General features: G+C 50.6%; 2 protein-coding genes across 5 annotated transcripts in view; one reads left to right on the top strand and one right to left on the bottom strand.

Annotated features, from left to right (window-relative positions):
- Positions 1-10,627, top strand: part of DRC7 (dynein regulatory complex subunit 7) — a 36,122-nt gene extending 25,495 nt beyond the window's left edge. For all 4 annotated transcript variants that reach the window (XM_050772892.1, XM_050772891.1, XM_050772894.1 and 1 more), the window contains 10 exons: positions 1,208-1,280; positions 2,254-2,382; positions 2,542-2,670; positions 3,979-4,199; positions 5,361-5,576; positions 6,137-6,247; positions 6,599-6,709; positions 8,026-8,220; positions 10,104-10,243; positions 10,338-10,627. In XM_050772892.1, coding sequence (XP_050628849.1) covers positions 1,208-1,280; positions 2,254-2,382; positions 2,542-2,670; positions 3,979-4,199; positions 5,361-5,576; positions 6,137-6,247; positions 6,599-6,709; positions 8,026-8,220; positions 10,104-10,243; positions 10,338-10,431 — 1,419 coding nt within the window. In that variant the 3' untranslated portion in view covers positions 10,432-10,627. The remainder of the gene's footprint in view (positions 1-1,207; positions 1,281-2,253; positions 2,383-2,541; positions 2,671-3,978; positions 4,200-5,360; positions 5,577-6,136; positions 6,248-6,598; positions 6,710-8,025; positions 8,221-10,103; positions 10,244-10,337) is intronic.
- CIAPIN1 (cytokine induced apoptosis inhibitor 1) overlaps positions 1-14,996 on the bottom strand; it is a 321,083-nt gene that overhangs the window by 305,722 nt on the left and 365 nt on the right. The gene's annotated exons all lie outside the window — the stretch shown is intronic.

Genomic DNA, 14,996 nt, shown 5'->3' with positions numbered 1-14,996 from the left:
ACCAGCCAGGGCCTGAGAGCCCAGCCCTGCAGGCAGCTGGCTTAGTGCCAGCATGGCTAATAATCAAACAGTTCCCGTCACAGAGTCCTGGTCCACCCTGGCCCAAGAGCCCTCATTACAGCAAAGATGGACAGAGGGCAACCCAAAAAGTCAAAGCCCAGTCATGGACCCCCAGGAAAAAACAGACCCTTGGTGACAGCCCACCCACCTGGCTGTCTTGGAGATTTTTGACAATACTAACTGCTGACTGCTCACCCATTTTTGTCCCCTGCAAAATGTCACAATTAGATAAGCAGGTGTCAGATGTATGAGCAATGTTTGTGGAAAAAAGGTTTTAAGTTGAGAAAGTCTTATCCAAGTTTCTGTGATTATCTAGTTTGAGGACCATTTATCTAGATCGGGCCTTATTTCACAAATGGGGAAATTAAGGCTCAGAGAGGAAACAATAATAGGCCGGGCACGGTGGCTCATGCCTGTAATCCCAGCACTATGGGAGGCCAAGATGGGCATATCATTTGAGGTCAGGAGTTCGAGACCAGCCTGGGCAACATGGTGAGACCCGCCCCCCCATCTCTACTAAAAATACAAAAATCAACTGGGTGTGGTGGCGCATGCCTGTAATCCCAGCTCCTCAGGAGGCTGAGGCAGGAGAATCACTTGAACCTGGGAAGTGGAGGTTGCAGTGAGCCAAGATCATGCCACTGCACTCCAGCCTGGGCAACAGAACAAGACTCCATCTCTAATAATAATAATAACAATAATAATAATAATAATGTCAGCCAGACAGAGTCCCAAGGCCTTTACAGACATTATATCATTTAATCCTCCTAAAAGGTCCGGTTTACAGTTAAGAAAACTAAGGCTTAGAGCAGTTAACACACTTGCCCAGGACCCCTTAGCTGGTCTTGGAGAGAGGGTGGGGCTTGGGCGCCCTGACTCCAGAAACACCTCTCTAATCACGAAGGGCCTGCAGCCAGGGCAGGGGGTGCTGCTGTCCTAAGCCAGGCAGGTATAGGGAAGAGCTCCCTGCCCAGAGTAGACTCCTCCTCTTCCACATCATGAGTCGTGCTCATGACCTCCAGTTCCCCTGGGGAAGCCAACGGACCACCTTGGCTTGGCTCTGTCGGCAGAGACAGAGCTTTGACTATAACTTCTGCTTCCAGGCCCTGACCAACACCACCTCCCCCACCCGCTTCTCTCCCATCAGGGCAAGGAGGATGAGGATAAGAGCTTCGACATGCCCCACTCGTGGGTGGAACAGATTGAGATCTCCCCGGAAGGTATTTTCTATTTGTGTGTTCACTTACCCTCTCCAGATCCAGTTCCTGGGCCTCCAGAGAGGTCTGCGGCAGCAGTGAGGCGGGGGGACACAGCAGGGAATGCCGTGCTCCACATTTCCACCTTTCCCACCTTCAGCTGCACCCTCTTTCCCTCCCTCCTCCCTTCCTGCCACAAGCACTCAGCTCTGACCCCGAGGCCCTGACACCAGTCAGGCACACAGGGCGATGCAGCTTAGTGAGCATGTGTGGGATGATGGCATGTGGGCGGCAGCAAGGCCTGGGAACCCAGCCCATTCCCCTCTCACACTCTTCTACCCAGAGGAGGCTACGGGCAGTGCCCAGATGGTGCAGGGGGTCTCAGGACCGGAGAGGGGCAGGTAGAGAAGGCAGGAGGGCAGGGACTGTCATGCTCCATGTCAATATCTGCTGGTGCCCACCTAGGGAGCACTCAGGCCTATGGGGAGGGCATGGGCCATTTCATCAGGGTGGGAAGTGCCAGAGAGGGTGTCATGGGAACCCAGAGGAGGCGCACCCAGCCCAGCACTGGGGCTAGGGCCTGGGGATGGGTGAGCAGAAAGGGGTACCAGAAGTAGGCTAGAGGTCACCTGGGCAAAGTTTTGAAGGATCTGAAGGAGTCAGTCCAACAAGAGGAGGAGGGGATGATGGTGTTTCTGGCAGAGACCTGTACAAGCAAAGGCCTGGCAGTGGAATAGTGTGGTTGGCTGCGGGGCAGACCCTCTGATGGGGCTCAAATCCCATTCTTGGGTGGATTTGTGCTTCTGTCTGGTCTGAGAACCCCTCTAGGGCTGGGGCCACCCCGGTGATTATTCTCCTCAGCCTCCCTGGATCAGGCTTGGGGCCAGAGGAGTTCAGTACACAGAGAATGGGCAGTGGATGGATGAGTGGCTGGGCAGGGCTGGCCCTCCCTTCCCCCAAACTAGGAAGGATAGACCCCAGCTGACTGTGTCCACAGCATTTGAGACCCGCTGCCCGAACGGGAAGAAGGTGATTCAGTACAAGAGGGCAAAGCTGGAGAAGTGGGCCCCGTACCTCAACAGCAACGGCCTTGTGAGCCGCCTCACCACCTACGAGGACCTGGAGTGTAAGGGGGATTGCTCTGGCCATGGTTCCAGGCCCGCCCGGGGGGGGGTGGCTTCTACTCTCTCTGGGGGCATTGCTGGCCTCTGTGTGCCTGGAGTAAGTAGGGGTTGAAGACTAGGGGAGCTGGCCTGGCTGCAGCAAATGTCCATCGGCCCCACAGGTACCAATATTTTGGAGATAAAGGAGTGGTACCAGAACCGGGAGGACATGCTGGAGCTGAAACACATAAACAAGACCACAGACCTGAAGATAGACTACTTCAAACCTGGCCACCCCCAGGCTCTGCGCGGTACATGGCTCCCCTTTCCTGGCCCAGCCAGGAGCCTGGGGTAGAGGCCTCACACACCCTGTGGCAGGTGGTATGTGGTGGGAGGAACCAGCATACATATTACACAGGGGTTCTTGGGCAGCAAGCAGTAGAAGCTGCCCTGCCTCCCTCAGCAAACCCGATGTGTGGGAGGTCAGGGAAAGCTCAGAAAATCTAAGGAAACGTGACAAATGTTCCTCCAGGAAAGCTAAAAGGGGCACCACATGCCCGTTCAGTGGTTGGAATCAGGCCAGAACCTCACCATGAGGTCACACGATGGAGGCCACATTTAAAGGAGGCAGTGCCGGGCACAGGGTCTCACACCTGTAATCCCAGTACTTTGGGAGGCCAACGTGGGCAGTTGAGCCCAGCGGTTCAAGACCAGCCTGAGATATATGGTGAAACCCCATCTCTACAAAAAATACAAAAATTAGCCAGGAGTGGTGGCACATGCTTGTAATCCCAACTACTCAGGAGACTGAGGCAGGAGAATCACTTGAACCCAGGAGGTCGAGGCTGCAGTGAGCCGAGATTATGCCACTTCACTCCAGCCTGGGTGACAGAGAGAGATCCTGTCTCAAGGAAAAAAAAAAAAATCCTGACCAAGAAATTTACAAAAGAAAAGTATGGGGTAATATACATTTTTAAAAATGATCAACCTCATTTGGAGGTTGATATTGAAAAAAAGAAACTGATAAGGTCCCTAACCAATAAAGGACCCATCTTATAACCCCCATGTTGGCAAAGATGAAAAAAATGGTACTACTGGGTATGAACAAGTGTGGCAGCAACAGTCACTCTGTGTCACTATTGATGGGACAGCAAATTGGAACTTTTATGGAGGATAGTTGGGCAAAATATTGATAATGACCACAAAACGTGTACGCTTTTGGCTGGGCACAGTGGCTTACACCAATAATCCCAGCACTTTGGGTGGATTGAGCTGAGATCGCGTCACTGCACTCCAGCCTGGGTGACAGAGCGAGGCTCCATCTCAAAAATTTTGTACACTTTTGGACCCAGCAACTCCATTGCTGATAATTTATTCTTAGCAAATAATGGACAAGAATGAAAAATGCGCGATGCAGATGTTCATCATGGTGTTGGTAATAATCAGAAAAAGTTGTACACAACCTAAACACTCAGCAATAGGGAACTGGTTCCATAGCTAACCTCATCCATAATGTGGGGCTGTCTTCTCCCTGGGCCTGGGGTTGGGCGATCAAGCCAGCAGCCATACTTCCTAGTGCTCATGTAGCTGTCTCCTCCCACCTCCCGCTCCCCACCCAGTGCACTCGTACAAGTCCATGCAACCTGAGATGGACCGTGTCATTGAGTTTTATGAAACGGCCCGTGTGGATGGCCTGATAAAGCGGGAGGAGACAGCCAGGACAATGACAGAGTACTATCAAGGACGCCCAGACTTCCTTTCCTACCGCCACGCCAACTTCCGACCCCGAGTCAAGAAGCTCGCTCTGAGCAGTGCAGAGTCAAACCCCCGGCCCATTGTGGTAAGAGCTCGCCGGGGCTGGGAACAGGTCGCCCTCCCTCTCTGACAGCTGATGTCACCTCTGAATGGTGAGAGCCCTGGCTCTGGGGTGGCATTAAGGCCTGAGACATATCCAAGGGCACCAATGATGAACGAAGCATTTTACCAAATGTATTAGTCTGTTCTCACGCTGCTATTAAGAAATACCTGAGACTGGGTAATTTATAAAGAAAAGAAGCTTCATTGACTCAGTTCCGCATGGCTGGGGAGCCCTTAGGAAACTTAGCATCATGGCAGAAGAGTCCTTTTCACCGGGCAGTAGGAGCGTGAATAAGTGCGGAGCAAAGGGGGAAACCGCTTATAAAAACCATCAGATCTCAGGAGAACTCACTCACTATCATGAGAATAGCATGGGGGAAACGACCGCCATGATTCAATTATCTCCACCTGGTCCCGCCCTTGACCTATGGGGATTATTACAATTCAAGGTGAGATTTGGGTGGGAGAACATGAAGCCAAATCGTATCACCAAATGCACCATCCTGGGGTTGTCTGGTGCCAGACTGTGCCCTCAACCATGGGGCCAAGGATGTGTTATTTCCTTATTGTTATGCAAAAATACACACTTATGACTAAACATTTGGAAAACATGTAAGAATGTAGAGAAAAGCAAAAATATCTCAGAATGGCATCTCTCATATATTACCATGGATTATAAGTTTGGTTTTGAGAGTTTTTTCTAATGTAATTGAGATAGGGACCTGGGAATTATAGTCCCTGTATTACCCACTTAACATGAAATTGTGCATTTTCCCCTCCATGTCATTACAATTTAGTTGGCAACTGTGTGTAATGGCAGCATGCAAAGAAGCTCTTTCTAGCAGTAAGGGATGTCTAGGGGTCTAGCAATGGAGTAGGCTGCCTGCAGAGGTAGTGAGCTCCCCATCTCTTAAGGTAGGCAAGCAGAGTCTTGAAGGAGCTGAGGAGGGGCCCACCACCATACGGGACTGGAGTGGCCTGTCCCTGAGAACCCACGAAATCCATTGTCTGCTTAAGAGGGGCTATTCCACGTGAATCTCCAAACAACCCCAGACTCCAGGGTCCTGAAGGTCCGTTGCTCCTGCCTTCGGGCATGCAGAGAAATCTCTCACACCCTCATCCTTTCCTTGTTCTCGCCTCCCAGAAAATCACAGAGCAGTTCTTCCGCAACCCAGCGAAGCCCGCAGAGGAGGACGTGGCAGAGCGCGTGTTTCTGCTGGCGGAGGAGCGCATCCAGCTGCGCTACCACTGCCGCGACGACCACATCACAGCCTCCAAGCGCGAGTTCCTGCGGCGCACCGAGGTGGACAGCAAAGGCAACAAGATCATCATGACGCCCGACATGTGCATCAGCTTCGAGGTGGGCATGGGGACCACGGCGGGCAGGGGTCGGGTGTAGGAGGAACCGGAGCTCTTTGTCTTATTCCAGCAACGTGGGAGAACCTGGATGGGCACTGGTGAATCCCGGCCCCGAAATTCATCTTTGCCCCTTGGGAAAACCAAAAGTTCCCATCTGGGGACCCTTCTCTTTGCAGCTCCTCTGAAAATCTTCCCTTTTCTACCAAAAAAAGAGAATTCAGCAGGCTAAGACGACTCCTCATGCTCCCCACTCCTGGTCAGGGCAAACCTCAGATCCTAGGGAGGCTCTGGGGGAGGGGAAGATTCTCACCACCTCTGAGGGGCTAGCCTTCCTAGTCAAACCCTCACTCTCCTGGCACAGTCCCCAGCTTTTCTGAGTCTTCAGTTTCTCTTTTATTATTATCTGTGTTTTTATAAGTGAGAAAATTAAGGCTCAGAGAGGTTTAGCAACTTGCTCGAGGTGACACAGCTAGAAAGTGGCAGGGGTAGATTTGAACCCAGGTGATCCTATGCGCCGATCATGGCAGCCTCTCTGTGTTACCGAGGTGGTTGTTGTCCCAGGTGGAGCCCATGGAGCACACCAAGAAGCTGCTCTACCAGTACGAGGCCATGATGCACCTGAAGAGGGAGGAGAAGCTGTCCAGACATCAGGTCTGGGAGTCAGAGCTGGAGGTAGGGTCCTATGGGAGAGTGAGCAGGTGGGCGGTATCTTTGTTTTTGAGATAGGGTCTCGCTCTGTAACCCAGGCTGGAATGCAGTGGTGCAATGATGGCTGTACATCCCGGGCTCAGGTGATCCTCCCACCTCATCCTCCCAGGTAACTGGGACTACTAGCGCACACCACTATGCCTGGCTAATTTCTTGTTTTTGTTTTTGTTTTTTAACAGACAGGGTTTTTCCATTTTGCCCAGGATGGTCCACACTCCTGAACTCATGCGATCCGCCCTCCTTGACTTCCCAAAGTGCTGGGGTTACAGGAGTGGGGGGCGTCTTCATCACGCCCTCCAACACTTCTCATTTCAGGTGCTGGAGATCCTGAAGCTTCGAGAGGAAGAGGAGGCGGCGCACACGCTGACCATCTCCATCTATGACACCAAGCGGAATGAGAAGAGCAAGGAATATCGGGAGGCCATGGTCAGTCCCAATCCCTTCTCCAGCTTTTCCTAGACCCCCCTGGCCTCCAGGGTGGTGGGGACCATGAGGGATTCTGCTGAGAAACCCTCTGTGGGGGATACGGTTATTGATACCATGCGGTCATCCTTGCTGCCGAGCTGACCGTTTCTATGGTTCATCCCAAAGAGTACCTGGGATTTGGGCAAGGTCTCCCCCCATCCCCAGGAGCTGTAGCCGAGCCAAGGCCTGTGGTTGGGAAAAGAATTAAAATTATGTGCCCACCTCTACTCAGGGCTCCCACTGAGGTTGCACCCTGGGTCAGTGGCCCCAGTGAGCTACCTCTGGCTCCAGGCCTGAGCAATCCTGCTCTCCAGCACAGGGAGGGCATTTGGGTTACACCCTCAGGTTGCAAGGCCCCACCTGGTTTTCAGGGCCGGCTTCTGAATCCCTTTCACCAACCAAGCTGAGATTTCTAAAAATAGTTTGGGGATCGTGAGGCAGGACGGTGCATCAGATGACCGTTCTCAGATCCCAGGGGAAGGTGTCTGCCCCCACGTCTCCAACTTCACCACCCCCTGTCTGCAGATGTAGGACACAGTCCCCAGGGTGGAAAAGAAAAGTGAAGGGAGTTACTGGCAGTTTTTAACTAACATCATTAATAACCACTACCATTGACTGAATAAGCATCTGCTGTGGATCGTCAGGCATCAGGCTGCGTGCTTTACAGACATGATCCTGTCAGATCCTCAGAGAAGGAAACCAAAGCTCAGGTAGAGAGACACAAATTCATGTAAGAAAAAAAGAGTTGGCTGTCACCAGTAAACACAGGTCCAGAGGCCGGGCACAGTGGCTCACGCTTGCAATCTCAGCACTTTGGGAGGCCGAGGCAGGCTTATTATAAGGTCAGGAGATCGAGACCATCCTGGCTAACACGGTGAAACCCCATCTTTACTAAAAATACAAAAAATTAGCCGGGCGTGGTGGCAGGTGCCTGTAGTCCCAGCTACTCGGGAGGCTGAGGCAGGAGAATGGTGTGAACCCCAGAGGCGGAGCTGGCAGTGAGCCAAGATCACACCACTGCACTACAGCCTGGGCAACAGAGCAAGACTCCGTCTCAAAAAAAAAAAAAAAAAAAAAAAAAAAAAAAAACACACACACACACAAAAACCCACAGGTCCAGAGACCAGCATGCAAGCCCTTCTAAGGCCTGTCTTGGAGGCGCCATGCACCGGGACCTGGCTGTGAGGTCTGGCTTTGTGCTGGCACACTGCTGATGCAGAGCTGGAGAGGTCTCTGCAGTTCCTGCTGATCCAGCTGACTGCCCCTCACCCTTACAGGAGCGCGTGATGCATGAAGAGCACCTGCGGCAGGTGGAGACCCAGCTGGACTACCTGGCCCCATTCCTGGCCCAGCTCCCGCCAGGAGAGAAACTAACACGCTGGCAGGCGGTGCGCCTCAAGGATGAGTGCCTCAGCGACTTCAAGCAGCGGCTCATCAACAAGGCCAACCTCATCCAGGCCCGCTTTGAGAAGGTGCCTCCAGCGCCTTTGTTGGGGAAGGGATCTCAGCATCTGCATCCAGAAAATGGGCCCAGGGCTGTCTGCCCACCACCTCACAGGCTTATGAGGGCCTGATGAGGGGGATGAATATATCAACGCTTGGAGTTTCCGAATGACTGAGTTGTTCCTCCTCACACTTGTTTATCAGATAGACAAATGGATAGGGAGATGGATGGGTGTATGTATGGATAGGTGGGTGGGTGGATGGGTGGATGGATGGATGGATGGATGGATGAATAGATGGGTAGACGAATGGATGGGTAGATAGATGGATGAATAGGTAGATAGATGGGTGGGTGGATTGATAGGTGGATAGATGGATGGATGGGTGAATGAATAGATGGGTGGGTGGATGGGTGCATAAATGGATGGATGGGTAGATGGATGCGAGGATGAATGGATGGGTGAGTAGATAGATAGGTGTATGGGTATATGTATGGATAGGTAGGTGGATGGATGGGTGGGTGGATGAGTGGGTGGGTAGATGGATGAATGGTTGGATGGGTGGATGGATGAATGGATGAGTGAGTGAGTGGGTGGATGGATGGATGAGTGGGTGGATAGATGGATGGGTGGATGAGTGAGTGAGTGGGCAGATGGATGAGTGGGTGAGTGGATGGATGAGTGGGCAGGCGGATGGATGAATGGATGGATGGGTGGATAGATGGATGGATGGATGGATGCGTGAGTGGGTAGATGATGGATGAGTGAGGAGGGGGTGGGTGGATGGATGGATGAATGGATGGGTGGGTGGGTGGATGGATGAATGGATGGATGGGTGGATGGATGGATGAGATGGATGGATGGATGGATGAATGGATGGGTGGGTGGGTGGATGGATGAATGGTTGGATGGGTGGGTGGATGGGTGGATGGGTGGACGGATGGTGGGTGGATGGTGGATGGATGAGGTGTGAGTGAGTGTGTGGATGGATGAGTAGGTGGATGGGTGAGTGGGTGGGTGGGTGGATGGATGGATGGGTGGATGGATGGATAAATGGATGGGTGGATGAGTGAGTGGGTGGGTGGATGGATGAGTGGGTGGGTGGGTGGGTGGATGGGTGGATGGATGGATGGATGGATGGATGGATGGATGGATGGATGGATGAGTGAGTGGGTAGATGAGTGAGTGGGTGGGTGGATGGATGGATGGATGGATGGGTGGGTAGATGGATGAATGAATGGATGGGTAGATGGATGGATGAATGGATGGGTGGATGAGTGAGTGAGTGGGTGGGTGGATGGATGAGTGGATGGATGGATGGGCGAGTGGATAGATGGGCAGTTGGATGGATGAGTGGATGGACGCATGGACGGATGGATGGATGGATGAATGGATGGGCAGGGATGAGTGGAGGGATGGGCAGAGGAATAGATGGGCAGATGGCTGGGTAGACAGAGAGATGGTACATTATAACAACTCCTAGTCCTTGACCCATTTTTGTTGGTCAGGCACACACCATGTAGTTCCCATGCACTACTAAGATTATGTCACTTAATCTTCACAAGGAGCTCTACAAGGGGAGGGGGTAGTACAATGACCCTCATTTTGTAGACAAGAAATTGCAGGTTCTGAAAATGCCAGTAACTTGTCCAGAGCTACATGGCTCTCTCAGTCTTGACCCCTGCTCTGACTTCATAGACATGACATCCCTATAAACATGACCCCACTGGCTCCCACCCAATATATTTTGTGGCCCCTGCCTCTGTGGCAGCTATGGATAGGTGGCTTGTGTGGGTGGGGACAGTGGGGCCAACTGTCATGGGGCTGTCTAGTGACCAATGGGATTGCAGCCTGCAGCCTGGGTGAAGGTCAGCCTTGTCAGTCCTCCTTCTCTGTCCTCCCTATGACCACAGGAGACCCAGGAGCTGCAAAAGAAGCAGCAGTGGTACCAGGAGAACCAGGTGACGCTGACACCTGAGGATGAAGACCTGTACCTGAGTTACTGCTCTCAGGCCATGTTCCGCATTCGCATCCTGGAGCAGCGCCTCAATCGGTTAGCAGGGAGGGCAGGCAGAGAGAACCCAGTGGGAGGCTGGACCACCAGCTTTGTTACCCCTTACCCTCTTTTCTTGCCCCTCTGACTTCAGACACAAGGAACTGGCCCCACTGAAGTACCTGGCTCTGGAGGAAAAGCTCTACAAGGACCCACGCCTGGGGGAGCTCCAGAAAATATTCGCTTGATGTCTCTCCTGGGGCCTCAGCCAGAACTGCCAGAGAAAGGAAACCTCTTCCCTGGAGCCTGGCTCCTGTGTTCCCTCTACCCAGCCAATGCCTGTTTACACAGACACCTGGCCTCACTGCCAGCCCACCTCTCCTACAGCCCTGTTTGTTCCTGCTTCTCTTGATTTTCCTGTAAATAGACACACTCTTAATTGGCCATTTGTGCCTCGCACTTCACAAGCTCCAGCAGCAGGCTTTCTCTTCTTACGTTATCTATAGCCTGGGACCACCTGCTTCCTCCCCTTGGCCCTGTCATTTACTTCCTGTCCTTCTCTCCGTTGGAATGTCAGGTCTTCACAGCACCTCTGCAGATGGTCCTGCAGCCATCTGCAAACAACTGGTTAGATCTCAGTGTGACTAGGGTGGCCTACCTCACCAGGTGGGATGGGGAAAGCTAAGATGCATGCCCCAGGATTTGAGGGCTGAATCCCAGATCCTCTTCTTACCAGATACCACTTACCAATCTGTAGAATGGGGTAGCATTGTTGCATTAAATAAGACTTATGGCCAGGTGTGGGGCTTACACCTGTAATCTCAACATATAGGGAGGCTGAGGTAGGAGGATCGCTTGAGCCCAGGAGTTTGAGACCCGCCTGGGCAACATAGTAAGAAAGACCCCATCTCTTAAAAAAAAAAAAAAAAAAAAAAAAAGAGCCAGACATGGTGGCATGAGTCTGCAGTCCCAGCTACTCAGGAGGCTGAGGTAGGAAGATCACTTTCACCTACGAAGTCAAGGCTGCAGTGAGCCATGATTGTACCACTGCACTTCAGCCTGAGCAACAGATTAAAATCCTGTCTCAGAAAAACAAAACAAAAAAAAAAAAAAAAAAAAAAAAAAAAAAAAAAAAAAAAGAAAAGACATAAAGCAGGGAGGCTGGGAATGGCACATAGAAAGCAGTCATTAAATGTTAGCTTAAAAAATAGCCAAAAAACACATGAAATGGTTGTCAAATTCATGAGTCATCTGGGAAATGAAATGTCACAACACCCCCCGGTGTGAAAAAAATAAAAAGTACTGGTGATGATGAGAAACAACTGGAACTCCTAAATAACCTTCCTAGTGAAAGTATAAATCAGTACAACCATTTTGGAAAACTGCTTGGCATTATCTATTAAAGCTAAACTAAAGCCCAACAATTCTACCCTTAGATTCTACTCCAATCCATCATTCATCAAGTAAGAATGATGAACAACTCAACAGAAATGTAGATAGATAGCTATCTGCCAAAAGGCATGTGCTAGAATGTTCATAGCAGCATTACTGATAATAGCACCATACTTGGAAGTTACCCAAATGTCCATCAAGAGCAGAATGGATACATAAATTGTGGTCTTCAGATATTTTGGGTTGTGTTTAACTGCTTAGGGAGAATGCTACTGGCATCTAGTGCATACAGGCCAGGGATGCTGCTAAACGTTCTACAAAGCCCAGAACAGCTCTCCACAGCAAATAATGATCTAGCTCCAAATGCCAATAATATTGAGGTTATGGAGTGTATTAGTCTGTTTTCACACTGCTGGTAAAGACATACTCAAGACTGGGTAATTTGTAAAGAAAAAAAGGTTTAATGGACTCACAGTTCCACATGGCTGGGGAGCCCTCACAATCACGGCAGAAGGCGAAAGGCACTTCTTACATGGTGGCAGACGAGAGAACGAGAACCAAGCTAAAGGGAAAATCCCTTATAAAATTATCAGATCTCATGAGACTAATTCACTACCATGAGAACAGTACAGGGGAAACCGCTTCCATGATTCAATTATCTCCCACTGGGTTCCTCCCATATGTGGGAATTATGGGAGCTACAATTAACAAGATGAGATTTGGGTGGGGACACAGCCAAACCATATCATAGAGCAAGCGATGAAAATGAATGAACTTGCAACACAACTATATGGAATGATATGGTCGAACTGCCTAAGTATAATGTCAAAAGATTCAAGACACAAAAGTACATACTGAATGATTCCATTTATGTAAAGAACAAAAATAAGCAAAATTAATTGGTGATATTAGAAGTCAGGACAACCATCACTCTTGGAGTGTGAGGGTTAGTGAATAGATGTGAGCATGGAGCCCTGGGAGGGGATTCTGGTTTCTGGTCATGTTCTGCTTTTTGACCTGGATGTGTTCAGTTTGTAAAAATTCATCAACCTTGTACACTTACAATGTGTCCTCTGGAGTGTTTTTAAGTGCTTGTTGTCATGAATCTAATCAAGCCTTTAGCCCTAACTTAAGAAATTCAAGGGAAGAAATGCATTTAAGAAGAACTTCCATCGAACAAGAACTTCGGGAAATTCAGGTAAATGGCACTAAAAGGAAACATTCCTAACGTGGGACAATCTACTAGGTAAATGGCCTGATCTCTTCAAAAGATCGATGTCATACAAATAAAAAGTTGGGGACAGAAATGGAAAGAACTTAAAAGAGTCAAGTGTGCTGAATACTGATTGGTTCCTAGTTAGAAAAAAAAGTCATAAAAGGTTTTTGGGATGACTGGGGACATGTGAAAATGGACTGCTTGTTAGAGAATTAAATTTTCTTAGCAGTGGTGATACAATGGTTATGTAGAATAAGGTCATTATTTTTATTTTATTTTTTTGAGACGGAGTCTCGCTCTGTCGCCTAGGCTGGAGTGCAGTGGCAGGATCTCAGCTCACTGCAAGCTCTGCCTCCTGGGTTCACACCATTCTTCTGACTCAGCCTCCCGAGTAGCTGGGACTACAGGCGCCCGCCACCACGCCCGGCTAATTTTTTGTATTTTTAGTAGAGACAGGGTTTCACAGTGTTAGCCAGATGGTCTCGATCTCTTGACCTCGTGATTTGCCCACCTCGGGCTCCCAAAGTGCTGGGATTACAGGCGTGAGCTACCGCGCCCGGCCTTTATTTTTATTTTTTGAAATGGATCTCAGTCTGTTGCCCAGGCTGGAGTACAGTGGCCCCATCTCGGCTCACTGCAACCTCTGCTTCCCAGGTTCAAGTGATTTCCAGGTTCAAGCAACCGCGCCTGGCCAAGAGCCTTATTTTTAAGAGCTACATGCTCAGTATTTGGTGTTGGGGTGAAATGTCGTATCTACAATTTTCAAATGGTTCAGAAAAAGACACACAGACGAAGCAAATATGGCAAACTGTTAACAAGTGCTGGAATCTACGTGGTATCATGATACTGTGTTTTCAAGTTTTCTCTATTTAGTTTTTTTAATAATACAAAAGTTAAGAGGAACTACAGACTAGACAGTTTTGATCCGATGTTATTCCAATCGTTTAAAGGTGCCTTGTGGTGACTCACGCCTGTAATCCCAGCACTTTGGGAGGCTGAGGCGGGTGTATCACCTAAGGTCAGGAGTTCAAGACCAGCCTGGCCAACATGGAGAAACCCCATCTCTACTAAAAATACAAAAACTAGCCTTAGCCAGGCATGGTGGCGGGCGCCTGTGGTTCCACTTACTCGGGAGGCTGAACCAGAATTGTTTGAACCCAGAAGGCAGAGTGGGGACTCCCCCACGCTTCGGCTTTCAGAACAAGGGTTCGAATTCTGGGGCTATTACTTTCTGACCGTGTGGTTTTTTGCAAGCATCTTAACCCGGAACTCAGTTTCCTCATCTGCAAATGGGAACAGGAATTCCTACCCCGTAGGGTTGTAGTGAGCGTTATGTGAACCCAAGGAGCCCTGATCTGAGGTGAGAGGCTGAAGGCCGAATGGCGAGGTTCGAGGAGCTCTGGGTGCCCGGGACAACCTCTGGGCAACAGGAAGAGGCGGCTGCGGGGCCGAGTCCCTCCTAAGCGGCCACGCGAGAGGCCCTGAGTCGAGAAGGGTTACGGCGCTTCCCTGAGCCCACCCCGCCCAACGTGTCACAAATAAAGCCGGCCTTTCTCCGATTCCCTGATTGCGGAACCTCAGGGAGCAGCCCCTTGCCCACGCATCCATTAGCCGAGGCGGTGGCTGCGTGGTCAATGCTCCAGGACTCAGCGCCTGCCTCGGCTCCGGAATCAGGCTGTTTCCTTCTAGACTTTCCGTGGGGGATTCATGCCGGCGTCCGGATCAAAGAACAGGGACAAAGTCCTCCTGCCACGGGGTACCATCTGCAGGCAAAGGGAAAAATGAGGAGCTTCGGCAAAATGCCGACTAAGGCCTCCCTAGGTTTTTCCCCACTCCAAGATGGAAGGCCTGCGGCTTCAGACCGCCCCAGAAGTCTCCTTCCCATTGGCTATCTTGTAATTGGTTTTCCAATAATGCGGGCTCTGATTGGTCAATCCAGGACGGTTGCTCAAGCCATTGGCGCAGCCGCCATTGGAGGGCGGCTCTCAAAAGTTTTCAGACACAAATTAGGTTCGAGGAAGGAAACGGAGAGGAAAGGGAAACTTGAGACGGAGGCGGGACTAAGGAAAAGGCAGCTTGCATTGGTTTATCAGAGTCCAAGGGGCGGCTCTTGAACGCTCCTTCCTCTTGATTAGCCTGATTTAGGAAAAGAGGGCGGGTACTTAGGAAAAGCGGCAGAAGCGCCTGCTTCCATTGGTCAGTCCT

This window comes from Macaca thibetana, chromosome 20 (genome assembly GCF_024542745.1).
Source record: "Macaca thibetana thibetana isolate TM-01 chromosome 20, ASM2454274v1, whole genome shotgun sequence".
Lineage (NCBI taxonomy): Eukaryota > Metazoa > Chordata > Mammalia > Primates > Cercopithecidae > Macaca > Macaca thibetana.
This window is presented reverse-complemented; position numbering and strand designations above follow the sequence as displayed.